General features: G+C 38.2%; 2 protein-coding genes and 1 non-coding gene across 3 annotated transcripts; 1 reads left to right on the top strand and 2 right to left on the bottom strand.

The window, feature by feature from the left end:
• Positions 1–406: 406 nt before the first annotated feature.
• On the bottom strand, positions 407–832 carry LOC110796037 (uncharacterized). Its single transcript, XM_022001065.2, has one exon. It carries the CDS (start codon positions 830–832, stop codon positions 407–409), a length of 426 nt encoding a protein of 141 aa, XP_021856757.2.
• Positions 833–3,505: 2,673 nt separating this feature from the next.
• On the bottom strand, positions 3,506–4,351 carry LOC110796036 (uncharacterized). Its single transcript, XM_022001064.2, has 2 exons — positions 4,173–4,351; positions 3,506–3,839 (listed from the first exon to the last, which is right to left on the bottom strand). Exons 1-2 carry the CDS (start codon positions 4,349–4,351, stop codon positions 3,506–3,508), a joined length of 513 nt encoding a protein of 170 aa, XP_021856756.2.
• Positions 4,352–5,282: 931 nt separating this feature from the next.
• Positions 5,283–5,388, top strand: LOC130462279 (small nucleolar RNA R71). Its single transcript, XR_008922376.1, has one exon. It is a non-coding gene; the product is annotated as a small nucleolar RNA R71 (small nucleolar RNA).
• The last annotated feature ends 13,637 nt before the right edge of the window (positions 5,389–19,025 follow it).

Raw genomic sequence — 19,025 nt, 5'->3', positions numbered from 1 at the left:
ACTGGTTTATGCGCGGATGAAGGAGTAGCGACCAGCTAACTCGCTGGGCAATTGCTGGATTGCGCATGCTGGAGCGAGCTGCAAGGCTTGTCAATTCATCCAAAAACTTGATCATGCACCTACAAATCCTAAAAAAAAAAAAAAAAAAAAAAAATCAAGCACCACTAAACTCAAAAATTAGAATAGTTAGTAAAAATTAAACGCACAAAATAAGAAATAAAAAAAAGAAAAAAAATACGATTAACGAAAAACTAATCTAAAAATAAAATAAAAATTGAATTCAAGTGAACACGAAAACAAAATATTTTTGTGAAAAAAAAAATTGAAATGAGAATGAGTTAGAAATCGGGTTTCCTCCCGATAAGCGCTCATTTTAAGTCATTATCTTGACTCCAAACCTCAAAAATCAAGCTTCGATGGGTGGGTCGGAGAGATAGATCGTCTCCAATTTTCCGATAAACGCTCCTTCAGTGTATAGCTTCAAATGTTGACCGTTCACTTTGAACTTGGTGCCATTTTCACTAGCAACCTCAATAGCTCCATGTTCCTTTACATTGGTGATAGTAAAAGGTCCGGACCATCTAGACTTAAGCTTTCCTGGGAAAAGCCGTAGTCGCGAATTGTAAAGCAAGACCTTATCACCGACATTGAACTCCCGTTTTTGGATCATATTGTCATGAAACTTCTTCGTTTGCTCCTTGTAGAGCTTATGATTCTCGTAAGCTTCAAAACGAAGTTCATCTAGCTCATTAAATTGAAGAAGTCTCGCTTCACCGGCCGCTTCTAAATCCATATTGATCTCCTTGACGGCCCAATTAGAGAGATATTCCATTTCAACCGGTAAATGACAAGCTTTGCCATACACCAACCTATACGGAGTTGTCCCCAACGGAGTCTTGTAGGCCGTGCGTAACGCCCACAATGTGTCATCCAACTTCAACGACCAATCTTTTCGAGACTTGTTGACCACTTTTTCGAGAATTCTCTTGATCTGTCGAATAGAAACTTCAACTTAGCCACTCATTTGAGGATGATAAGCCATGCCAACCTTTTGAGTAACTTCGTGCTTCTTCAGAAGAGCCTTAAAAGTCCGTTGATGAAAATGGGAACCCCCATCACTAATCACGACCCTTGGGACTCCGAAGCGCGGAAAGATGATTTTTTGAAAAGCTTATTAACGACGTTAGAGTCGTTGGTTGGTGATGCAATAGCTTCCACCCACTTTGTAACATAATCAACGGCGACCACGATGTACCGATTCCCACATGAAGAAGGGAACAGTCCCATAAAATCAATGCCCCATACAGCAAATGGCTCAACCTCAAGAATTCCGGTCTGTGGTAGCTCTTGCCTTTTCGAAACGTTGCCCGTTCGTTGACATTCGTCACATGCATTGCAAAAGAAACGAGCATCCTTGAATATAGAAGGCCAATAAAAACCACTTTGAAGAGTTCGATGGGTGGTCGGAATAGCACCAAGATGACCACTAGAAGGTAAACCGTGGCAATGCTTAAGAACTCCGTGGGTATCCCAGTCCGCTACACACCTACTAAACATACCATCGGCACACTTCCGATACAAATGTGGATCATCCCAAAAATACCGCTTAGCATCATGGTAGAATCTCTTACGTTGTTGATATGTCAATTCTGGAGGATGGGAGCCACCAACACAATAGTTTGCAAAGTCCGCATACCATGGGGATTGAGTAGACACAGAGAATAGATGATCGTCAGGAAACGAATCATTGATAGGCCCGTCTGTGCTAGATTGAAATTTCAACCGAGAGAGATGATATGCAACAACATTCTCAACACCCTTCTTATCCCGAATCTCCAAATCAAACTCCTGGAGAAGAATAATCCATCGAATAAGTCTCGTTTTGGCCTCTTTCTTGGCCAACAAATACTTCCAAGCGGCATGATCAGTGTGTATAATGACTTTCGAACCAACAAGGTACGTCCGAAATTTGTCAAGAGCATAAACAACCGCAAGGAGCTCTTTCTCAGTAGTAGCATAATTCATCTGAGCTCCATCCAAGGTTTTGCTTGCATAATAGATGGCATGCAACACCTTGTTCTTTCTTTGGCCAAGCACTGCTCCAACAGCATAATCACTCGCATCACACATAATTTTGAACGGCAAATCCCAATCCGGAGGGTGAATAATTGGAGCAGTTATCAATGCTTTCTTAATCCTTTCAAAAGACTCCAAACAAGCATCAGTGAACTCAAATGTGGCATCCTTGAGCAATAATTGAGTAAGGGGTTTCGCAATTTTAGAAAAATCTTTTATGAAACGGCGATAGAAACCCGCATGACCGAGAAAACTCCTTCCTCCCTTGACATTCACGGGAGGGGGAAGTTTCTCAATCACCTCAATCTTTGCTCTGTTAACTTGGATGCCACGCTCAGAAATAAGATGACCAAGTACCACTGCTTCATTGACCATAAAGTGGCACTTTTCCCAGTTCAATACTAAATTCACTTCAGAACAACGTTTAAGCACTTTAGAAAGATTATGCAAACATACATCAAAGTCAGAACCATAAACACTAAAATCATCCATAAATACCTCCATGATATCCTCGATGAAGTCAGAAAAAATGGCCATCATACACCTTTGAAATGTAGCAGGGGCGTTGCACAAACCAAACGGCATTCTACGGTATGCAAAAGTTCCATAAGGACAAGTGAACGTCGTCTTCTCCTGGTCGTCTGGGTGAATGGGAATCTGAAAGAAACCTGAATATCCATCCAAATAACAGAAAAAGTTGTGTTTTGCTAATCTTTCTAGCATTTGATCAATAAAGGGGAGGGGGAAGTGATCCTTCAAGGTGGCCGTATTCAACATTCGATAATCTATACACATACGCCAACTTGTAACAACACGAGTGGGGGATAAGCTCATCCTTATCATTCTTAACAACGGTTGTCCCCCCCTTCTTGGGAACGACTTGCACCGGACTCACCCATTTAGAATCTGGAATGGGATAGATGATGCCCGCGTCAAGTAGTTTCACTACCTCTTTTCTCACCACATCTTGCATATTAAGATTCAAACGACGTTGTGGCTGGATGCGGGGGCGGTGATCTGCTTCCAAATTAATTCTATGCATGCAAAAGTCAGGACTAATGCCCTTGAGATCTTCAATGCTATACCCGATAGCCTTTTTGTGCATACAGAGCACAGTCAGAAGCTTAGAAAGCTGGCTATCGTCGAGTGCAGCATTAACGATCACAGGGAAATCCTCATTATCATCAAGAAATGCATATTTAAGGTGAGATGGTAATGGTTTTAGTTCTACCTTCGTTACCCGTGGCTCAGAAATAGAGCAAACAGATTCTAATACCTCAAAACCATCGACCTTCTCAGCTTCAATTCCATCTAAATCCGAGATCAAGGAATCAATCTCACAATCTCCTTCTCCTTTCTTGGCCTTCAAGGTGAGAGTCGCCAACAATAGATCATCATACAACATTCTAGGGATGTTGTCTAGAGAAATCTATTCTACAATATCAATCCTGCAACAAGTATTCTCAAGCATAGGAGACTTCAAAGCATTGGTTAGATTAAAAGTAAAAGTATCATCACCAACACTCAAAGTAAGAGACCCAGACTTGACATCAATAACAGCACCTGCAGTACATAAGAATGGCCTACCCAAAATTATGGGGATTTGACTATCCTCCTCCATATCTAGTACCACAAAGTCAACAGGAATGTAGAATTTCCTCACCCGGACAGGAACATCCTCCAAAATACCCAAGGGATACTTTATAGAACGATCTGCCATTTGCAACGTGATTTGTGTGCATTTTAGTTTTCCCATATTCAGCCTATTACATACAGAAAGGGGCATGACAGACACACTTGCACCTAAATCACATAATGCTTTATCAATGAACAATACACCTACATGACAGGGGATGGAAAAACTACCCGGATCCTTAAGTTTGGGTGGAGACTTATTTTGCAATATGGCACTACACTATTCAGTTAGGGTGACTCTCTCCACACCACCATAATCCCTTTTCTTAGTGATCATCTCTTTCAAAATTTTTGCATAAACAGGAACTTGAGATATTAAATCAGTAAAAGGGACCGTTACCTCAAGATTCTTGACCATTGCCAAGAACTTACCAAGTTGTTGATCGACCTTGGTTTTCTACATCCGGTGAGGGAAAGGAAACTTAGGCACAATAGGGAGAGAATCAGCAATCTTCTCTTTCCCCTTATTTGCGCCAACATCATCAGCATTATCAACTTTCGGGACTTGAGGCTCTACATCAATTGCTTTCTCTGGTCCATCTGTGTTCTCCTTAGCAAGAGTTGTATCATCAATGGGCATCGGGGGTCCATCATATTTAGTGCCACTTCTAAGAGTGATATCATTGGCACTTTATCTATTCTGGGGCGGAGTAGGTTGCCCTGGTAGTGTACCCGGTTGCCTTTGAGATAGAGTGTCAGCAAGTTGAGCAACTTGATTCTCCAACATTCTATTCTGATTCTTCAACTCTTTGATGCTCTCATCATGGTCCTTTTGAGCTATCTCTGCGGTCTTCTGCATATTTGCAATGAGCTTATACAGATCACCCATGTTAGGCTCTGGAGTAGCACTGCTCTGAGGGGGTTGTTGATATCCTTGATGCGGGGGCCTATTAAACCCCGGGGGAGCATTATGTGAGGCTCCTTGTTGAAATGGAGGCCTAGCAACATGTGGTTGAGGTGGATGGAACTGTGGTTGTGACCATTGTTGTTGGGGTTGAGGATTCTGAACATTGTTACCCCGATATGAGAAATTTGGATGATTCCTCCAACCCGGATTAAATAAATTGGAATATGGGTCATTGGGTTGTCTCTGTTGAAAAGAATTCACTTGCTCCATTTGCGTAGTATCCTGAGAACTATAAGAGCACTCATGACCAAAGTGACCTTGGATGCCACATACTTCGCAGAAAGAAGTTGTCACTGGAGCTACACTAGACATAGCATTGATACTCATTGGGGGAGTACCAGACTGAGGAGCCTTCAAAGAATCGATCTTCAGGTTCAAGGCTGCCACTTGTGAGGACAATATAGAATAAGCATCGACATCTAATTTTCCCTTCTTAGATGTGGATCTGGTGGTGCTGTAATGGTTGGCAGCTAAATTGGCAAGAAAATCATAACCTGCATCCACTTATTTGTCAAGAAAAACACCCCTAGCAGCAGAATCAACCGTGTTCTTTGTTTCATCTTGCAAACCATGGTAGAAAATCTGAACCAAGAACCATTTTTCAATGTTGTGATGCGGACACGACCGCTGCAAAGCCTTGAATCTATCCCAGGATTCTCGAAGTCATTCACCAGGTTCTTGAGTAAATGTAGTCAGCTTATGCCTTATTTCAGTAGTCTTGGTGGGTGGAAAGAATTCTTCTAGAAAGGCCTGTGAAATAGCACTCCACTCTGTCTCCTTGACATCATTCAACCATGTCTAAGCCTTATCACGAAGGCTAAAACCAAACAACATAACTTTTAATTGGTCTTGAGTGACCCCTTGATGCTTGATAGTACCACATAGTTGGTTGAACCTCTGCAAATGGTTGGTGGGTTCCTCAGATTGATGGCCACCATATTGGTTTTGTGAGACCATGGAGATTAGAGCGGGCTTGATCTCAAAGTTGACTGCATCAATAGTTGGCATTGTAAGCTCAGTTGGAACAATATTCGAGGAAGGTACCCCATATGATTTTAGGGATTTAGACATCGTGTGACTCGGTGGAGTCTGTGAGTCTTGGGACCCTGACTGCTTCTTCTTTTTCTGTTGTTTTTTTAGTTGACGAAGGGTCTTTCCAAGATCGGGATCGGGAGGAACCAAGGTACCCGTTCTGGCAGACCTGGGCATAAACAACAACGAAAGAAAACGCAGTGAGATTTGCCTCAATTGGAACTAAGAGTTCCAATGAGACAATGGAAACAGTTCAAATAATCAAACTAAAACTAATAGAATCTAACCGTCTCCCCGGCAACGACGCCAAAAACTTGATAGATTTAAAAGTGATACCGCAAGTGCACGGTGTCTGTTGTTAGCAGATACTTAGCAAATACGGGTCGATCCCACAGGGAGACAAGTTCTATTAGTTTTTGCCCAATTATACGAACTATTTCAATAACGAAATTTGATTTTGGATATTATTAACTAATGAAGCTAAAGCAATAATGTAAATGTGAAATTATCAATGAATTAAAAGGACTAGGGCGTCTGTTTGGTTCACCATGCTTATACCAATCCAAGAACACAAATCAATCCAGAAATGAATAAACTAAGCCGAGTAATTAAAGTACATGTTAATCCTACGGTCGGGTCTTAACACTTTCAATTCAACATATGCAGTACGATCGCTAACATAATCAGGGTTGCCAATTGCACAAAGCCTCTAAAAATACGATCTTTCGATTCTAATTCCTATTAGCTAGATGTTTAATCCATGAAAATGGCCAATACCATGAATCAACAATTAAAACAAATCAATTGGAATTACTCAAGCATAATCTAGAAATTTGCAAATTTTAATGCATAATAATCATGGTATAAACATGGCTTCCCTTACTTAGCCCTAGAATACGACTACTCGCTCATAATTGAATTAACAAACATGATAGAAATAATAAACATGAATTTCATAATCAAAGGAAAAATTAAACTAATGAACGAAAACAATAATAATAAATTAAAGCAAAAAAAAACGATTCTTGAATTACCTCTAGATTGATGAATTGAAAATTGAAAAGCTAGGGTTCAACAATGGAAAAGGGGAGAATAGAAAAAAAACTAATGTGAAAGAGTTCTAGGAATTGAAAACGTCCAAAGAAAATTAAAGCATAAGGGTATACATTAATTCCCTTGAGGTATTTTAGTGTTTCCTAAATTCTAAACAAAAAAGGAAAATAATAATAATTACATAAGTTATCATTTAATTGAACGATCACGAGAAACGACGCAACGAACTCGCGTGGAAGTAGTTGGGCGGAGAAACCAGCGGCCCCGCTGGTTGGTCTCTGGTTTTCGCGCCCAAGGAGAAGAATTGGGCCTGCGTTGTGGGCCGTGGGCGAATCGGATAGTCGAGCCATCTTGTTTATGTCATAACTCTTGTTCTACATTGCCTATAAGGACGTGTGACCTGTCGTTGGAAAGCTCTTGAAGCCTACTTTCTAGGCCAATAAAAATCGCCTCATTACGACATGTAGAACTTGAGATATCATCAAAAGAGTGAACGCTTGTCCGTTTTGATGCTTAGAAAAATAGCGTTTAGCTTCGTTGTTGACTCAAAATTATCCCTAGAGATATGCAATGATCCTCGAGTCAACATTCCATCCGTTCATCATCCAAATCAACTCATAACACTTCGAAAGCATCCAAATGACCGTAAAATCACCTGAAACATTAAGAAAACACAAACGGGGCGTAATAGAGTACGACAACGATAACTTATGCAAATGTGATCCTAAATGCAACTAAAATGATATAAATGCCTAATAATGCAACCTAAAATACCCTATACAAATATGCCTCATCAAGTTGTGGTCTGGTAAGCCTGCTGATTACTCTAGTTTAACAGCTTTTGGTTGTACTGTTTATTATCATGTAAATGAGGGTAAATTGGAGCCAAGAGCTAAAAAGGGAGTATTTGTAGGCTATGGGGATGGGGTCAAAGGGTATAGAATCTGGTCCCCATCTGAAAAGAGGGTTATACTAAGTAGAAATGTAGTCTTTGATGAAAATTCTATGTTTAACCCTACGGTGAATTCTATTGTTGTGTCAGAAAGTGGCAGTGTTGAGAAACAGGTGGAGCAGCAAGGCCTCTAGATGGGAGTGAACCACAAGATGAAGGTCAACAACCACAGTCAGAATCAGAACCATCAGTTTCTTCATTACCAGTAGCGATTCAGCACAACTTGGCTCTTGATCGATCAAAGAGAGCTAATTATGGGATGCCTCCCAAGAGATATGGTTTTGAAGATATGGTGGCCTATGCACTACAGGTTGCTGAATAGGTGGATCCTGACTCTGATGAGCCATCCACCTACAAAGAAACAGTTACATGTATTGAGTCTACCCAATAGCTTGCTGCAATGGGAGATGAGATGGAGTCACTTCATAAGAATCAGACTTGGGAATTAACCAAGAGACCTCGAGAAAGAAAGATCGTCACTTGTAAATGGGTCTACAAGAAAAAGGAAGGAGAAACATATGTTGAGGGTATCAAGTATAAAGCTCGAGTGGTAGCTAGAGGGTTCACTTAGAGAGAGGGAGTAGACTACAATGAGATTTTTTCACCAGTGGTCAGACACACTTCCATCAGGGTGCTACTAGCAATAGTTGCACATCAGGATCTGGAGCTTGAACAACTAGATGTAAAAACAACTTTTCTGCATGGAGAGTTGGAAGAGGAGATATACATGACTCAGCCAGATGGTTTTCAGGTTCCTGGTAAGGAAGATTATGTTTGCAAGTTGAAGAAGTCCTTGTATGGACTAAAGTAGTCTCCGAGGTAGTGGTATAAGAGATTCGACAGCTATATGATAGAGATTGGCTACACAAGGAGTCCGTATGATTATTGTGTTTACTATAGAAAGGCAGCAAAAGGTTCATTGATTCATCTTGTCCTATATGTAGATGATATGTTGTTAGCTGCAGAGAACAAATCTGATGTTCAGAAGTTGAAGGATCTCCTTAGTGCTGAGTTTGAGATGAAAGATTTGGGTGCGGCTCGGAAAATTCTAGGGATGGAGATTTATAGGGATAGAATAAAAAAGAAGCTCTTCTTATCACAGAAGGGATATATTCAGAAGATTTTGTCAAAGTTTGGCATGTCTACAGCAAAGCCCATAGATACTCCTAGTGCTGCAAATGCACATCTGTCTGTTGCTTTTGCACCTAAGTCTGCCGAGGAGAAGGAGTACATGTCTCGAGTTCCCTATGCTAGTGCAGTAGGAAGCTTGATGTATGCAATGGTCTGCAGTAGACCTGATCTAGCATAGTTTGTTAGTGTTGTTAGTAGGTTTATGGGTGAACCTGGAAAGGAGCATTGGCAAGCTGTGAAGAGGATTTTTCGGTACCTAAAAGGTACATCTGATGTTGGTCTCATTTATGGAGGTGATACACAGTGTTTGGTGACAGGGTTTTCAGACTCTAATTATGCTGGAGATATTGACAGTAGAAGATCTATGACTGGTTATGATTTCACTCTTGGTGGTTTAGTTGTCAGTTGAAAAGCTACTTTGCAACCTACAGTGACTTTGTCTACTACAGAAGCAGAGTATATGACATTGACAGAAGCAGCAAAAGAGGGAATATGGTTGAAAGGGTTGGTCAGTGATTTGGGTTTACATCATGATCAGGCTATAGTGTACTGTGACAGTCTCAGTGCAATCTGTTTAGCTAAGGATCAAGTACATCATGAGAGGACTAAGCACATCGATGTAAGGTATCATTTTCTGAGAAGTGAGAAGAGAATTAAGGTGAACAAAGTGGGTACTGCTGATAACCCAGCTGATATGTTCACCAAGACGTTTCCACATAGCAAGTTTCAACACTGTTTGAACTTGCTAAATGTTAGGAGTTGTTGATTGCCCTTTTGAGGGAAAAATCCGAGGCAGAGGAGTTTCTGGTACATCTAGCATTATAATGGTGCATCTAGTACATCTGTTATTTGTGAGAGGATTCAAGTCAAGGTGGAGATTTGTTAGATAATGTCTTGAATCAGTCAAGCCCCTTACTGCAACGCCCTAGCACGGGGATCTCGCTAACACATTCTGGACTAGGGTTACCTGTTTTGGGCCTATTTTCTGGGCTTTTCCGCATCTGTCTAGAGAGTATTATATAAACTCTCTAGGTCATAAACTAGTTGTATTCTGTAATATGTAATCCTCAAGATCAATAAAACTTTCCTCCCCTCTGCCTGTGGACGTAGCTAACACATTGTTAGTGAACCACGTTAAATTCTCTACGTTCTTTATTACGTTATTTATTCTTTCTTTGCATCCGTTATAACAGTACTACTAGCCTAGCTTGGGTTTCGTTCTTGTCACCCTACGTTGAAATACTATGTATATCCTCGTAGAAAAAATGATTTACAGTTAAAGGTTTATAATCTGGGAAGATGTTTCAATGGCTACCATAAAATGGTAGCCACCATAATAAAATGTATCTCACCCTTTTAACTTGTTGACTTATCAGAACCATTAATTATGATGACTTTTTATTAATAAAAATGTATTTTTTTCAAACAAAAAAATTGAAATCCTCCACCATTATCTTCCCACGTTCACTTTTATATTAACTTTTTTGGTATTTCTTAACTCGAAGACCGTGAGTTCTCATCCTTCACCAAAATTCTGATAATTTCTTACTGTTCTCATCATTTACCAAAAATCAATACTCCATAAATTTATTTCTACTTTTCTTCATCTTAACACGAAACCATAAACTCATAAAATTGAAATCCGAAAATTCGTTCTCTTTGAAAATTTTAAATTCAAACAAGTTCTCAAATTAGGGGTAAGATAAGATTGAGAATTCATTTATTCAAATTAGAGGAGAAAAAATTAGGGTTGATTGAACAATTGACGACTTGAGCTCTTGGATTATAGTCTCTTTGGCTTTTGTGCTTGGCCTCTTAATTTGGTAACTTCTCCTATTATTTTCGGGTAATTTCGATTTATTTTTGATTTTTTATTCTATTTGGTCTTCTTTAATTGTCAATGTTAGCTTGGGAATGGTTGGGTTTGAAATTACAGTCTTGGGAATGGACGAATGGTTTATGGTTTAGTTTGTCTTTGGATAATTCCAACAAAATTTTTGATGAAATGCCTCAACCAAATATTGTCTCACGACCGAAGCTTTTCTCTGTCTCGTATTCGTGCGTCTTCCGTTTTAACACATTGTTAAGCAGACCCTGCCCGCACGATCGCCTGCTTGCTAAATACTGTCGAAGTGCTGCTGAAACCTAAACACAGTCCTTAAGCCTAAAATACTCAAAACTCTGGAAGAATCCCGTCCCATAGTTAGTCAGTCATCGAAAAGTTCTAAAACCAAACGGAAAGGTAGCAAAGTCAAGTGGTAGGTGTTCCTGAGAACCGCAGTAAAGTCTACGCTTTGCTGTAACGTGAATCTATATTTTTATTGCTTTCCCGACCATATAAATCTGCTAACTTTAATCTGTTACATTGCCAACGCCTAAATCAGATAACTCTTGGACAAACCGGTTTATTCTTAAGCCCCTTTAATCAATCTAAATCAGGGTTTTGACATCTGCTTAGTAATACCCGTGCATTAAAATCAATGAAGAGTAGTGATGTAGCATAGCGCATGTCCCATCATCGTCACAATTGAGCTAGTGAGGACCGTGCCGCGTGGACTAATGTTGGGCACTCACCGTATTAGTAAACGTTCCCCGAATTCTCAATATTTGCTCCGCTGGATGTACGTTGAGAGATCTCCATAGCAGGGATCACAAGGGAATCTATGGCCTTCGTGAATCAAATATGTTTGCACTACAGGCATATCACGATATATGGGTTTTGTCAGTTTTTTAAAATTGAATGGCGACCCTTAAAGACTAGTAAAAAGAGGCTAAAACCCACAGTTAGTTCCTATTTACTTAATATGATTGCCACATCTAGAGGGAAAAAGTCGTGCGGGCCGTACACTCTTCCTAAGAGGCGACCCGTCGTGTTTTTCGACCCCCCTCACAGTTTGCTAAGTTAGCGGCATCTTTGATGAAATATGATTTCCTCCAATTTTATTCAGATTACTCCTTGTTTACTCTCCGACAAGACAACATACAACTTAATGTTCTTGTTTATGTCGACGATTTGATAATTTCTGGTAATGACTCTTCCGCTATCTCTGGTTTTAAGAAATATTCACTACAAGAAAATGACCATTTAGCGACGGATTTTTGTAACCGTACAAATATCGGTTGCTATATTACTACTAGTCAAGTGTCAGTCGCCACTTTGGTACGGAAGTATTTTCGGTCCCTATTTAGCTTCGGATTATCATTCAGTCACAACAATCTGTAACAAATTACCTACCAAGCATACGTTGGTCACTAATTATTTACTGAAATAATTTTAGTCACTATTTAATTACCAACAAAATTTCAGTCACAAATTTCAGTCACTAAATAGTTACAGAAATACTTTTTAGTCACTATTTTGATATAAAACAATTTCAATCCCCATATAGCGACAGACACGATTTCAGTCGCAATGCGTTAGTCACAAAACAAGGACTAGCTAATTTTCTGTCACTTATTAGTTACAGTTAATGCTCTGTCACAAATTCCAGTCGCAATTTTATTACCAACTAAATTTCAGTCACTAATTAAACACTGAATAACTTATGGTCCCTATTCCACTACGAAGATAATATTGACTATAATTTTTCGATTGAAATAAGACATGAGTGTGCTTGTACGTACGTATAAAATCAATACAAACACGAATTTAACCAAACTATATATTCACGTATGACACGACAAGTTAAATATATGTAATCTTGTACTTCCTTTGTTACGTTCCTGAAAGTTTTTCATTTCTTTGGGCACGTACACTTGCCAATGCACATTTTGTAGCGTTAACATCTCTAATTACATGTTAGGAAAAAATATACATTTTTGATATTTTTAAAATACTGGCCGAGACGAAATAAACAATACCCACATGATTACATTTTTTCTTACATATTCTATATAATAATAAAAAAGTCATTGGCTTATGTGAGGCCTCCAAATCTCCAATGAAGCAATTCTATACACTTCCGCCAAAAGTACTTAAATCCCTCCGAAACAACCATCACAAAATTTAAAAATTGAAGAAACAAACTCCCATTTAATAACTTCCCAAATAAAACTTAAGTAAAAACAAAAACCACCTAAATTTATGGTACACTTTTCTCTCTCTCTCTCTCTCTCTCTCTCTCTCTCTCTCTCTCTCTCTCTCTCTCTCTCTCTCTCTCTCTCTCTCTCTCTCTCTCTCTCCTCAATTTGTAAAAGCTTTATTTGCCCTTTTGTACCATGGTTCACGGCAACACAAGAAGAGTGCACATTCGACATTTCCATAGGGGGCAAGCTGCATGCAGTTTCTAGGGTTTTGATTTCAGAAGGTTCAGAACCATATATGTTCTCTATCAATCGAATTGCTTTTTTTTTTTTTTAGATGAAATTTTGTTGTTTGGGGATTAACCGTCTAAGCCCATGCATGTCGTTGATTGGTACTATATGGGATGGATCGGATTGGGCTACCGATGAGGCCGGTATAATATCAACCACGGATATGATCCGTTTGTGGCCGAATTGACCGGCGTTGTGACTCTTGGGTGTGCATTCGACCCAATACAAATTCCATCAGGTTGCGGTGAAATAACACTTGAAGGATTACGAGACTATGAGGAGTTTAGGAGGCAATAACTGACATACTCCTATTGCAGTGATAAGAAGAGGTATACCACACCTTTGCCTGAGTGTTTGGTTGGTCCAACAGGTGGACTTGCGTATTATTAGGCCAAATAAGTTTCTATATGTTTTTTCAAATATTTTCAAATAAGTTATTCATTTAGAGGATTATAATTCATTCTCCATTCATTTGATTCATTCATGTTATTGAAAAATAGTTGTAAAAGAGGGACGGATCCAGGAATCCAGTAAAGGGGTATTTTTATAGGTATCCGTGCAATAGCACGGGCACAAACTAGTTGGAAAGAAATTAAAAGAAATTCACGTACCTACTATATCAATTTCATCTTATTTTAATAAATTCAACTCGCTCTCCGAGCTATAACTACGTGTCGGTCAAACTGTATCTTTTAATTAAATACAGAGAGAGTAATTTTCAAACATCTATATATACTCACTCTTTTATATATATATATATATATATATATATATATATATATATATATATATATATATATATATATATATATATTTAACTCCTTAATTAAATTCTTTAAAGTAGTTTTCCTATGAGATCGCTTGTGCATAAGACTACGTACTAATCATATTATCATTAAGAAACATGACTATATATTGATAAAATGTAACCTCCATTCCATAATATAATGATTCTCATGTTTAATTATTATTAATTCATAAATGGTCAAATTAATTTTTTTTAATTATTAGTATAAATAATAGAAAATTAATTTGTGGGATCTCATTGGAATTATTTCAATGTAAATTTTCTAAATTTTCAATATTTTTTTTATAATTTTTACTAATGTAAAATTAAAACTATCAATGTTCAAAGTAGTACATTGGAGACCACATATTATAAAAAAGTGAGGAACATTATGGAATGTAGAGATTATTTGATTAGAAAGTATAACTAGTTGTTTGATTATGATTATTGAACATAACTATTTAATCAGCATGTGTAATTAATTTGAAAATATTACTTGGTAAAAAAAGTTGATTTATATATAAAACCATCAGAATATATAAGTTAATTTCTTTTTAAATTCTTTAATATGTAAGTATTCACAAGTAATTCCTCCATTCGGTAAACTCTTTGTTTAATATCTAAGACCAAGATAATATTTTTTATACTTAAGGAAGATATCTTAAACTAATATTTCCTCTGTTCATAAATATTCGCAACGTTTGATATTTTGACACTATTCGTATATTCCACTTTGACTATTGTATGAAACATAGTCATGCGAGATCTGGTTAGATTCGTCTCAATACATATTTTCAAAAGATCAACTTTTTATAATTTTTGTTTGAAGAAAATTTAAGATATTGACGATCTAAAATGTGCATTGACATGCGTGAAATTAAGTGACAAACATTGCGAGTATTTATGAACGGCGGGAAGTATATCGTTTGCTAAATAACCTAATATATTATTGTTTATCCTAATTTTTTAAGTGAAATGACAATTGATTCATGTGATCAATTTATTTCATTAAAGTAAGAAATGAGGATAAATATCACCTCCTATTTAATCACCTTTTAAGAAGGGGTTTGATTTCTTTGTTCTACCTACTTAAACTTTGTTCTATTTTTAGTACTTTGTATATATATTTCACCGTGTTACTCCTTTTATCATAATAATTACACATTTCTATCATATATCTTACGTTACCCATTATTGTCCATTATTTTACTACCTCTTTTTATCGATCATATAAACATGAGACTACAATAATTGGGTACTTAAAAAACCCAAAGGAAGTATAAATTTCAAAAGAAAATTATTTTTCGGGTAGAATTTGTGAGTCAAACCAAGACTATAGCTAACACAAAATATTACTATAAAGTATAAAGTAACAATAACAAATAATTAAATACTAAATTTACAAGTCAAACCCCTTAAAAAACTGCATACTCCAACATATTCTTACCAAAATGGGAGGTTTTCTAAATCTATATATTGGGTATAGCATTAAATTATTAAAATAATATATTAGCATTAAAATAATATTATCTGTTATAGTTGGGCAAAAACAGTGAAAAAAGAAAAGGAAAAACCTTATTCATGTGAGCGCCAAACAAAAAGTCAGAGAGAGACTGAAATTTTCATTTTGCGCCATCAACCAAAACACCAAAAACTTGAGCGCATAACCAAATCAGTAAATTTGAGTAACCAAATAGTTTCAGCAAAAATCAAAATCATTCATAGGTTTCTCTCTCCTCCTTTGTTTTCTCTCTTCATAACCAGAAGAAACTTCTCCCTTTCTCTTTCAGATTTGAAGTGCGGTTTTCTTAATCAAATTTATTGGATGCAAACACTGTGATTCATATCTTATGATAATGGTCCGGATTTTTATTTTTTGACATTCTTCCAACCCTAATTTTATCTCCCAGTTTCGCGTTTCGAGTAGCTAGCTGTTAGGCCGGCTGACCAGACCGCAATTAGCTTAAGACCTGGTGGTGGTGGAAGCAATCGAGGCCCTCGATTTCTCGGACCCCGATTCGATTCTTCTTCTTCATCGACTTATGCTGCTGCTGCCTCTGACAATCTTCGTCCTCATGGCGCCGCCTCGGTCAAGGTCTGTAAACTTTTTGGGTCTAGATCTGTTGATTTTAATTGATTTAGCTGTTTTTATGATATGGGATTTGTTTGTTCTTCACTTTTGTTAAGTGGGTATTGGTTTTTTGGATCTGGGTTTGTTGTTATTGATCTGGTTTTGTTTTATTGTGTTTTTTGTTGGTAAAGTTTTGAACTTTTTCTGTTTTGAATGGTGGATTTTTATGGTGAATACTTTTGAATGGTGAATGAAAACCCTAGTGTTTTCTTTCAAGCCAAAAAGGGTCTTAGACGTGGGGATCCCTTTTCTGTTTGCTCTTGGAATTGATTTTCTATCCAGATTTAAGATTGAAATGAGTGAGAATCCTGATATTTTATTTTCATACTATGCGTGAAAAACTGCAGATTACTATTTTCAAGCAGATTACTAATTCATTTGTTTATGAATAATCGGATAATTTTCTGTAGTGGTAATAATGTTTCCGTGAGGAGGTAATTTTCAGCTTCATGAAGTTCTCTAAACTCTAAAGCATAAAAGGGACTTGAATTGGACGGACAAAAGCAGTATTTACATATGTGGCCTTCTATAAACTGTAAGCCTACCATTAGATATGAGAGCCAGATCTTTCTACTCCTAAGGTGCTAAAAGAAGTTCAGAGATTTTGTCAGACTTGTCCCACTACTGATCAGTCCAAGAGAGCTTTGGTGGCTAGGGATCAACATTGTCTTCCTGAGTCTAAAGAAGTCCAGGAGGTTGGGATCTGTTAGATCTATCTGTTTGGAATGAAGCAGCTATAGGCTGTGGCAATTAAACAAGGTTTGAATAGGGTGACATCATTCTTATAATATCAGGTTTGATGACATTTGGACAATGCCAGTATGGCTGTACCAAATGGTTTGATTTATTTTCCAAGGTTGTGTTCAGGACGACAAGTTCTCCATCAGGAAGCTATACAAAAGTTGCATGTTCCTGTTACTTTTGTTCAATACAAAAAATCTTCTGTAATAAACTGGCTAGCCCTAAAGGAATTTTTGTCAAATCGTTGACTATCCTGCACAACTTTTCTACCAAAGATAGAATGATGTAGTGGAGTATTCAAACTCATGGAGAATATAGAGGATATATTCCTTCGTTGTTCTTTTTCTGGCCTAAGATTTTGCAGGTTCTTAAGCTTGTAAGAGGTTTGAAGGAAATAATGCCCTTGGTCCAAGTATGCATTCTATGTTAAGTCTAATAAATGCGGTTCAGTATTAATTAACAAGTTAATAATTCAGTGAGATCAAGTGAGCTGAATGCCTAGCTAGAGGCCGCTTCAGTTCAAGTGGAATTAATGATATTAATCCACAGCTTACTCTTGACTGAACCTGTAGGGTCACACAAATAGTACGTAAACGGATCAAGTATTTAATGGCATTAAATACTCCATCTATGAATATTCGGAACCGACGGATCTTGGTTTCAGTGGGAGCTAAGATCGTCACAGGCAAGGAATGAATACTCCGGAAACGATGATATTGCCGGAAACGGAAATATGGATCGTATCGGAAATATAAATATTATCCAAGTCGTAGATGTTGCCGGAAACGGAAACATGGTACGTGTCGGAAAATATTATCGGAAATGGAAATATTGCCAGAATCGGAAATATTGCCGGAAACGGAAATATTGTCAGAATCGGAAATATTACCGGAATCGGAAAATAATTCCGGAAACGGAAATATTAAATATTTGTTCGAAACGGAAATTAATTCCGGAATCGGAAATATTAAATATTGTTCGTATCGGAAATGAATTCCGGAATCGGAAAATTTAATCGGAAGCGCATCGTACGAATAAGCATCGGACGAGGCCTGCCGGACGAGGCCCAGCACGAAGCCAGGCCATCGCCCAGCAAGCCAAGCGCGCCGCACAAACAGCCACGCCAGGCCCAGCGCAAGGCCAGGCCCAGCAGGCTGCGCGCAGCGCGCAGCGCGCACAGCGCGCGCAGCGCGCACAGCGCGCACAGCACGCGCAGCGCACAGCGCGCACAGCGCGCACAGCACGCGCAGCGCGCAGCGCGCGCGGGCGCTGAGTGGGCTGCTGCTCGCGCGCACGCATGGGGCCCATCGTGGCTGCCGTGCGTGTGTGTGCAAGTGTTTGTGTTCGTGCACGTTTCCTAAAACATGCAGAGTTCGGTTAATGATTAAATTCCTAATTCTATTTGATAAATTAATTAAATTAGAGTTCTTATAGGATTCTAGGTTTAATTAATTTGTATCTGAATAGGATTTCGATTCCCTTTCCATACCGCTATAAATATGAGGCTAGGGCTCACAATTTATAACACAAGTTTCAAAGTATTCAAAGTGAGTTTTTGAGAGAAAAATTCAGTCACACATTTGCCTATAAAGTGCCGAAAATAATAGTACCTTAAGGGCGATTCTAGTTGGTCAATCTTAAGGCGGATCCGGACGTGCTGTGGACTATCTACGGAGGGACGACACTTGGAGTCCTAAAGACTTGTTCTTGTTCGGTTCGGGCGCAGCTAGGGAAGGCACGCAACAAAGAGTATGCATCTAAACTATGCTAAATGATTATGTGTAAATAATATGTTTTCCTGGGTTTATGGTTTTTCCGCATGATTTATGAATTGTCATATGTATCATAACCTAACAAGGTTACCTTCCTCATGATCTTGAAGTGCAGCAAGATGCCAAAGCTTATAGGAGAAAAGTAAAAAATAACGAGTGTAGAATGTGTTTGCATAGACTCTATAGTGGCTTGGGGATGTTTTCGGAATTATTATGTTTAGACTCTATAGTGGCTTGTCGTAGCTCTAAATTTCCTTTAATATTGTTACATTTCTGTAATTAGCTTTACTCACGAGGTTGTTAGGTTATGATACATATGACAATTCATAAATCATGCGGAAAAACCATAAACCCAAGAAAACATATTATTTACACATAATCATTTAGCATAGATTAGATGCATACTCTTTGTTGCGTGCCTTCCCTAGCTGCGC

This window comes from Spinacia oleracea, chromosome 5 (genome assembly GCF_020520425.1).
Source record: "Spinacia oleracea cultivar Varoflay chromosome 5, BTI_SOV_V1, whole genome shotgun sequence".
In the NCBI taxonomy this organism is placed as follows: domain Eukaryota; kingdom Viridiplantae; phylum Streptophyta; class Magnoliopsida; order Caryophyllales; family Amaranthaceae; genus Spinacia; species Spinacia oleracea.
This window is presented reverse-complemented; position numbering and strand designations above follow the sequence as displayed.

Coding starts and splice junctions, on each gene's coding strand:
- LOC110796036 (XM_022001064.2), bottom strand. CDS start 4,351: ATGCCCATTGATGATACAACTCTTGCTAAGGAGAACACAGATGGACCA. Junction 3,840..4,172: donor TTTCCTTTCCCTCACCGGAT/GTAGAAAACCAA, acceptor TGTATGTAATAG/GCTGAATATGGGAAAACTAA.
- LOC110796037 (XM_022001065.2), bottom strand. CDS start 832: ATGGAATATCTCTCTAATTGGGCCGTCAAGGAGATCAATATGGATTTA.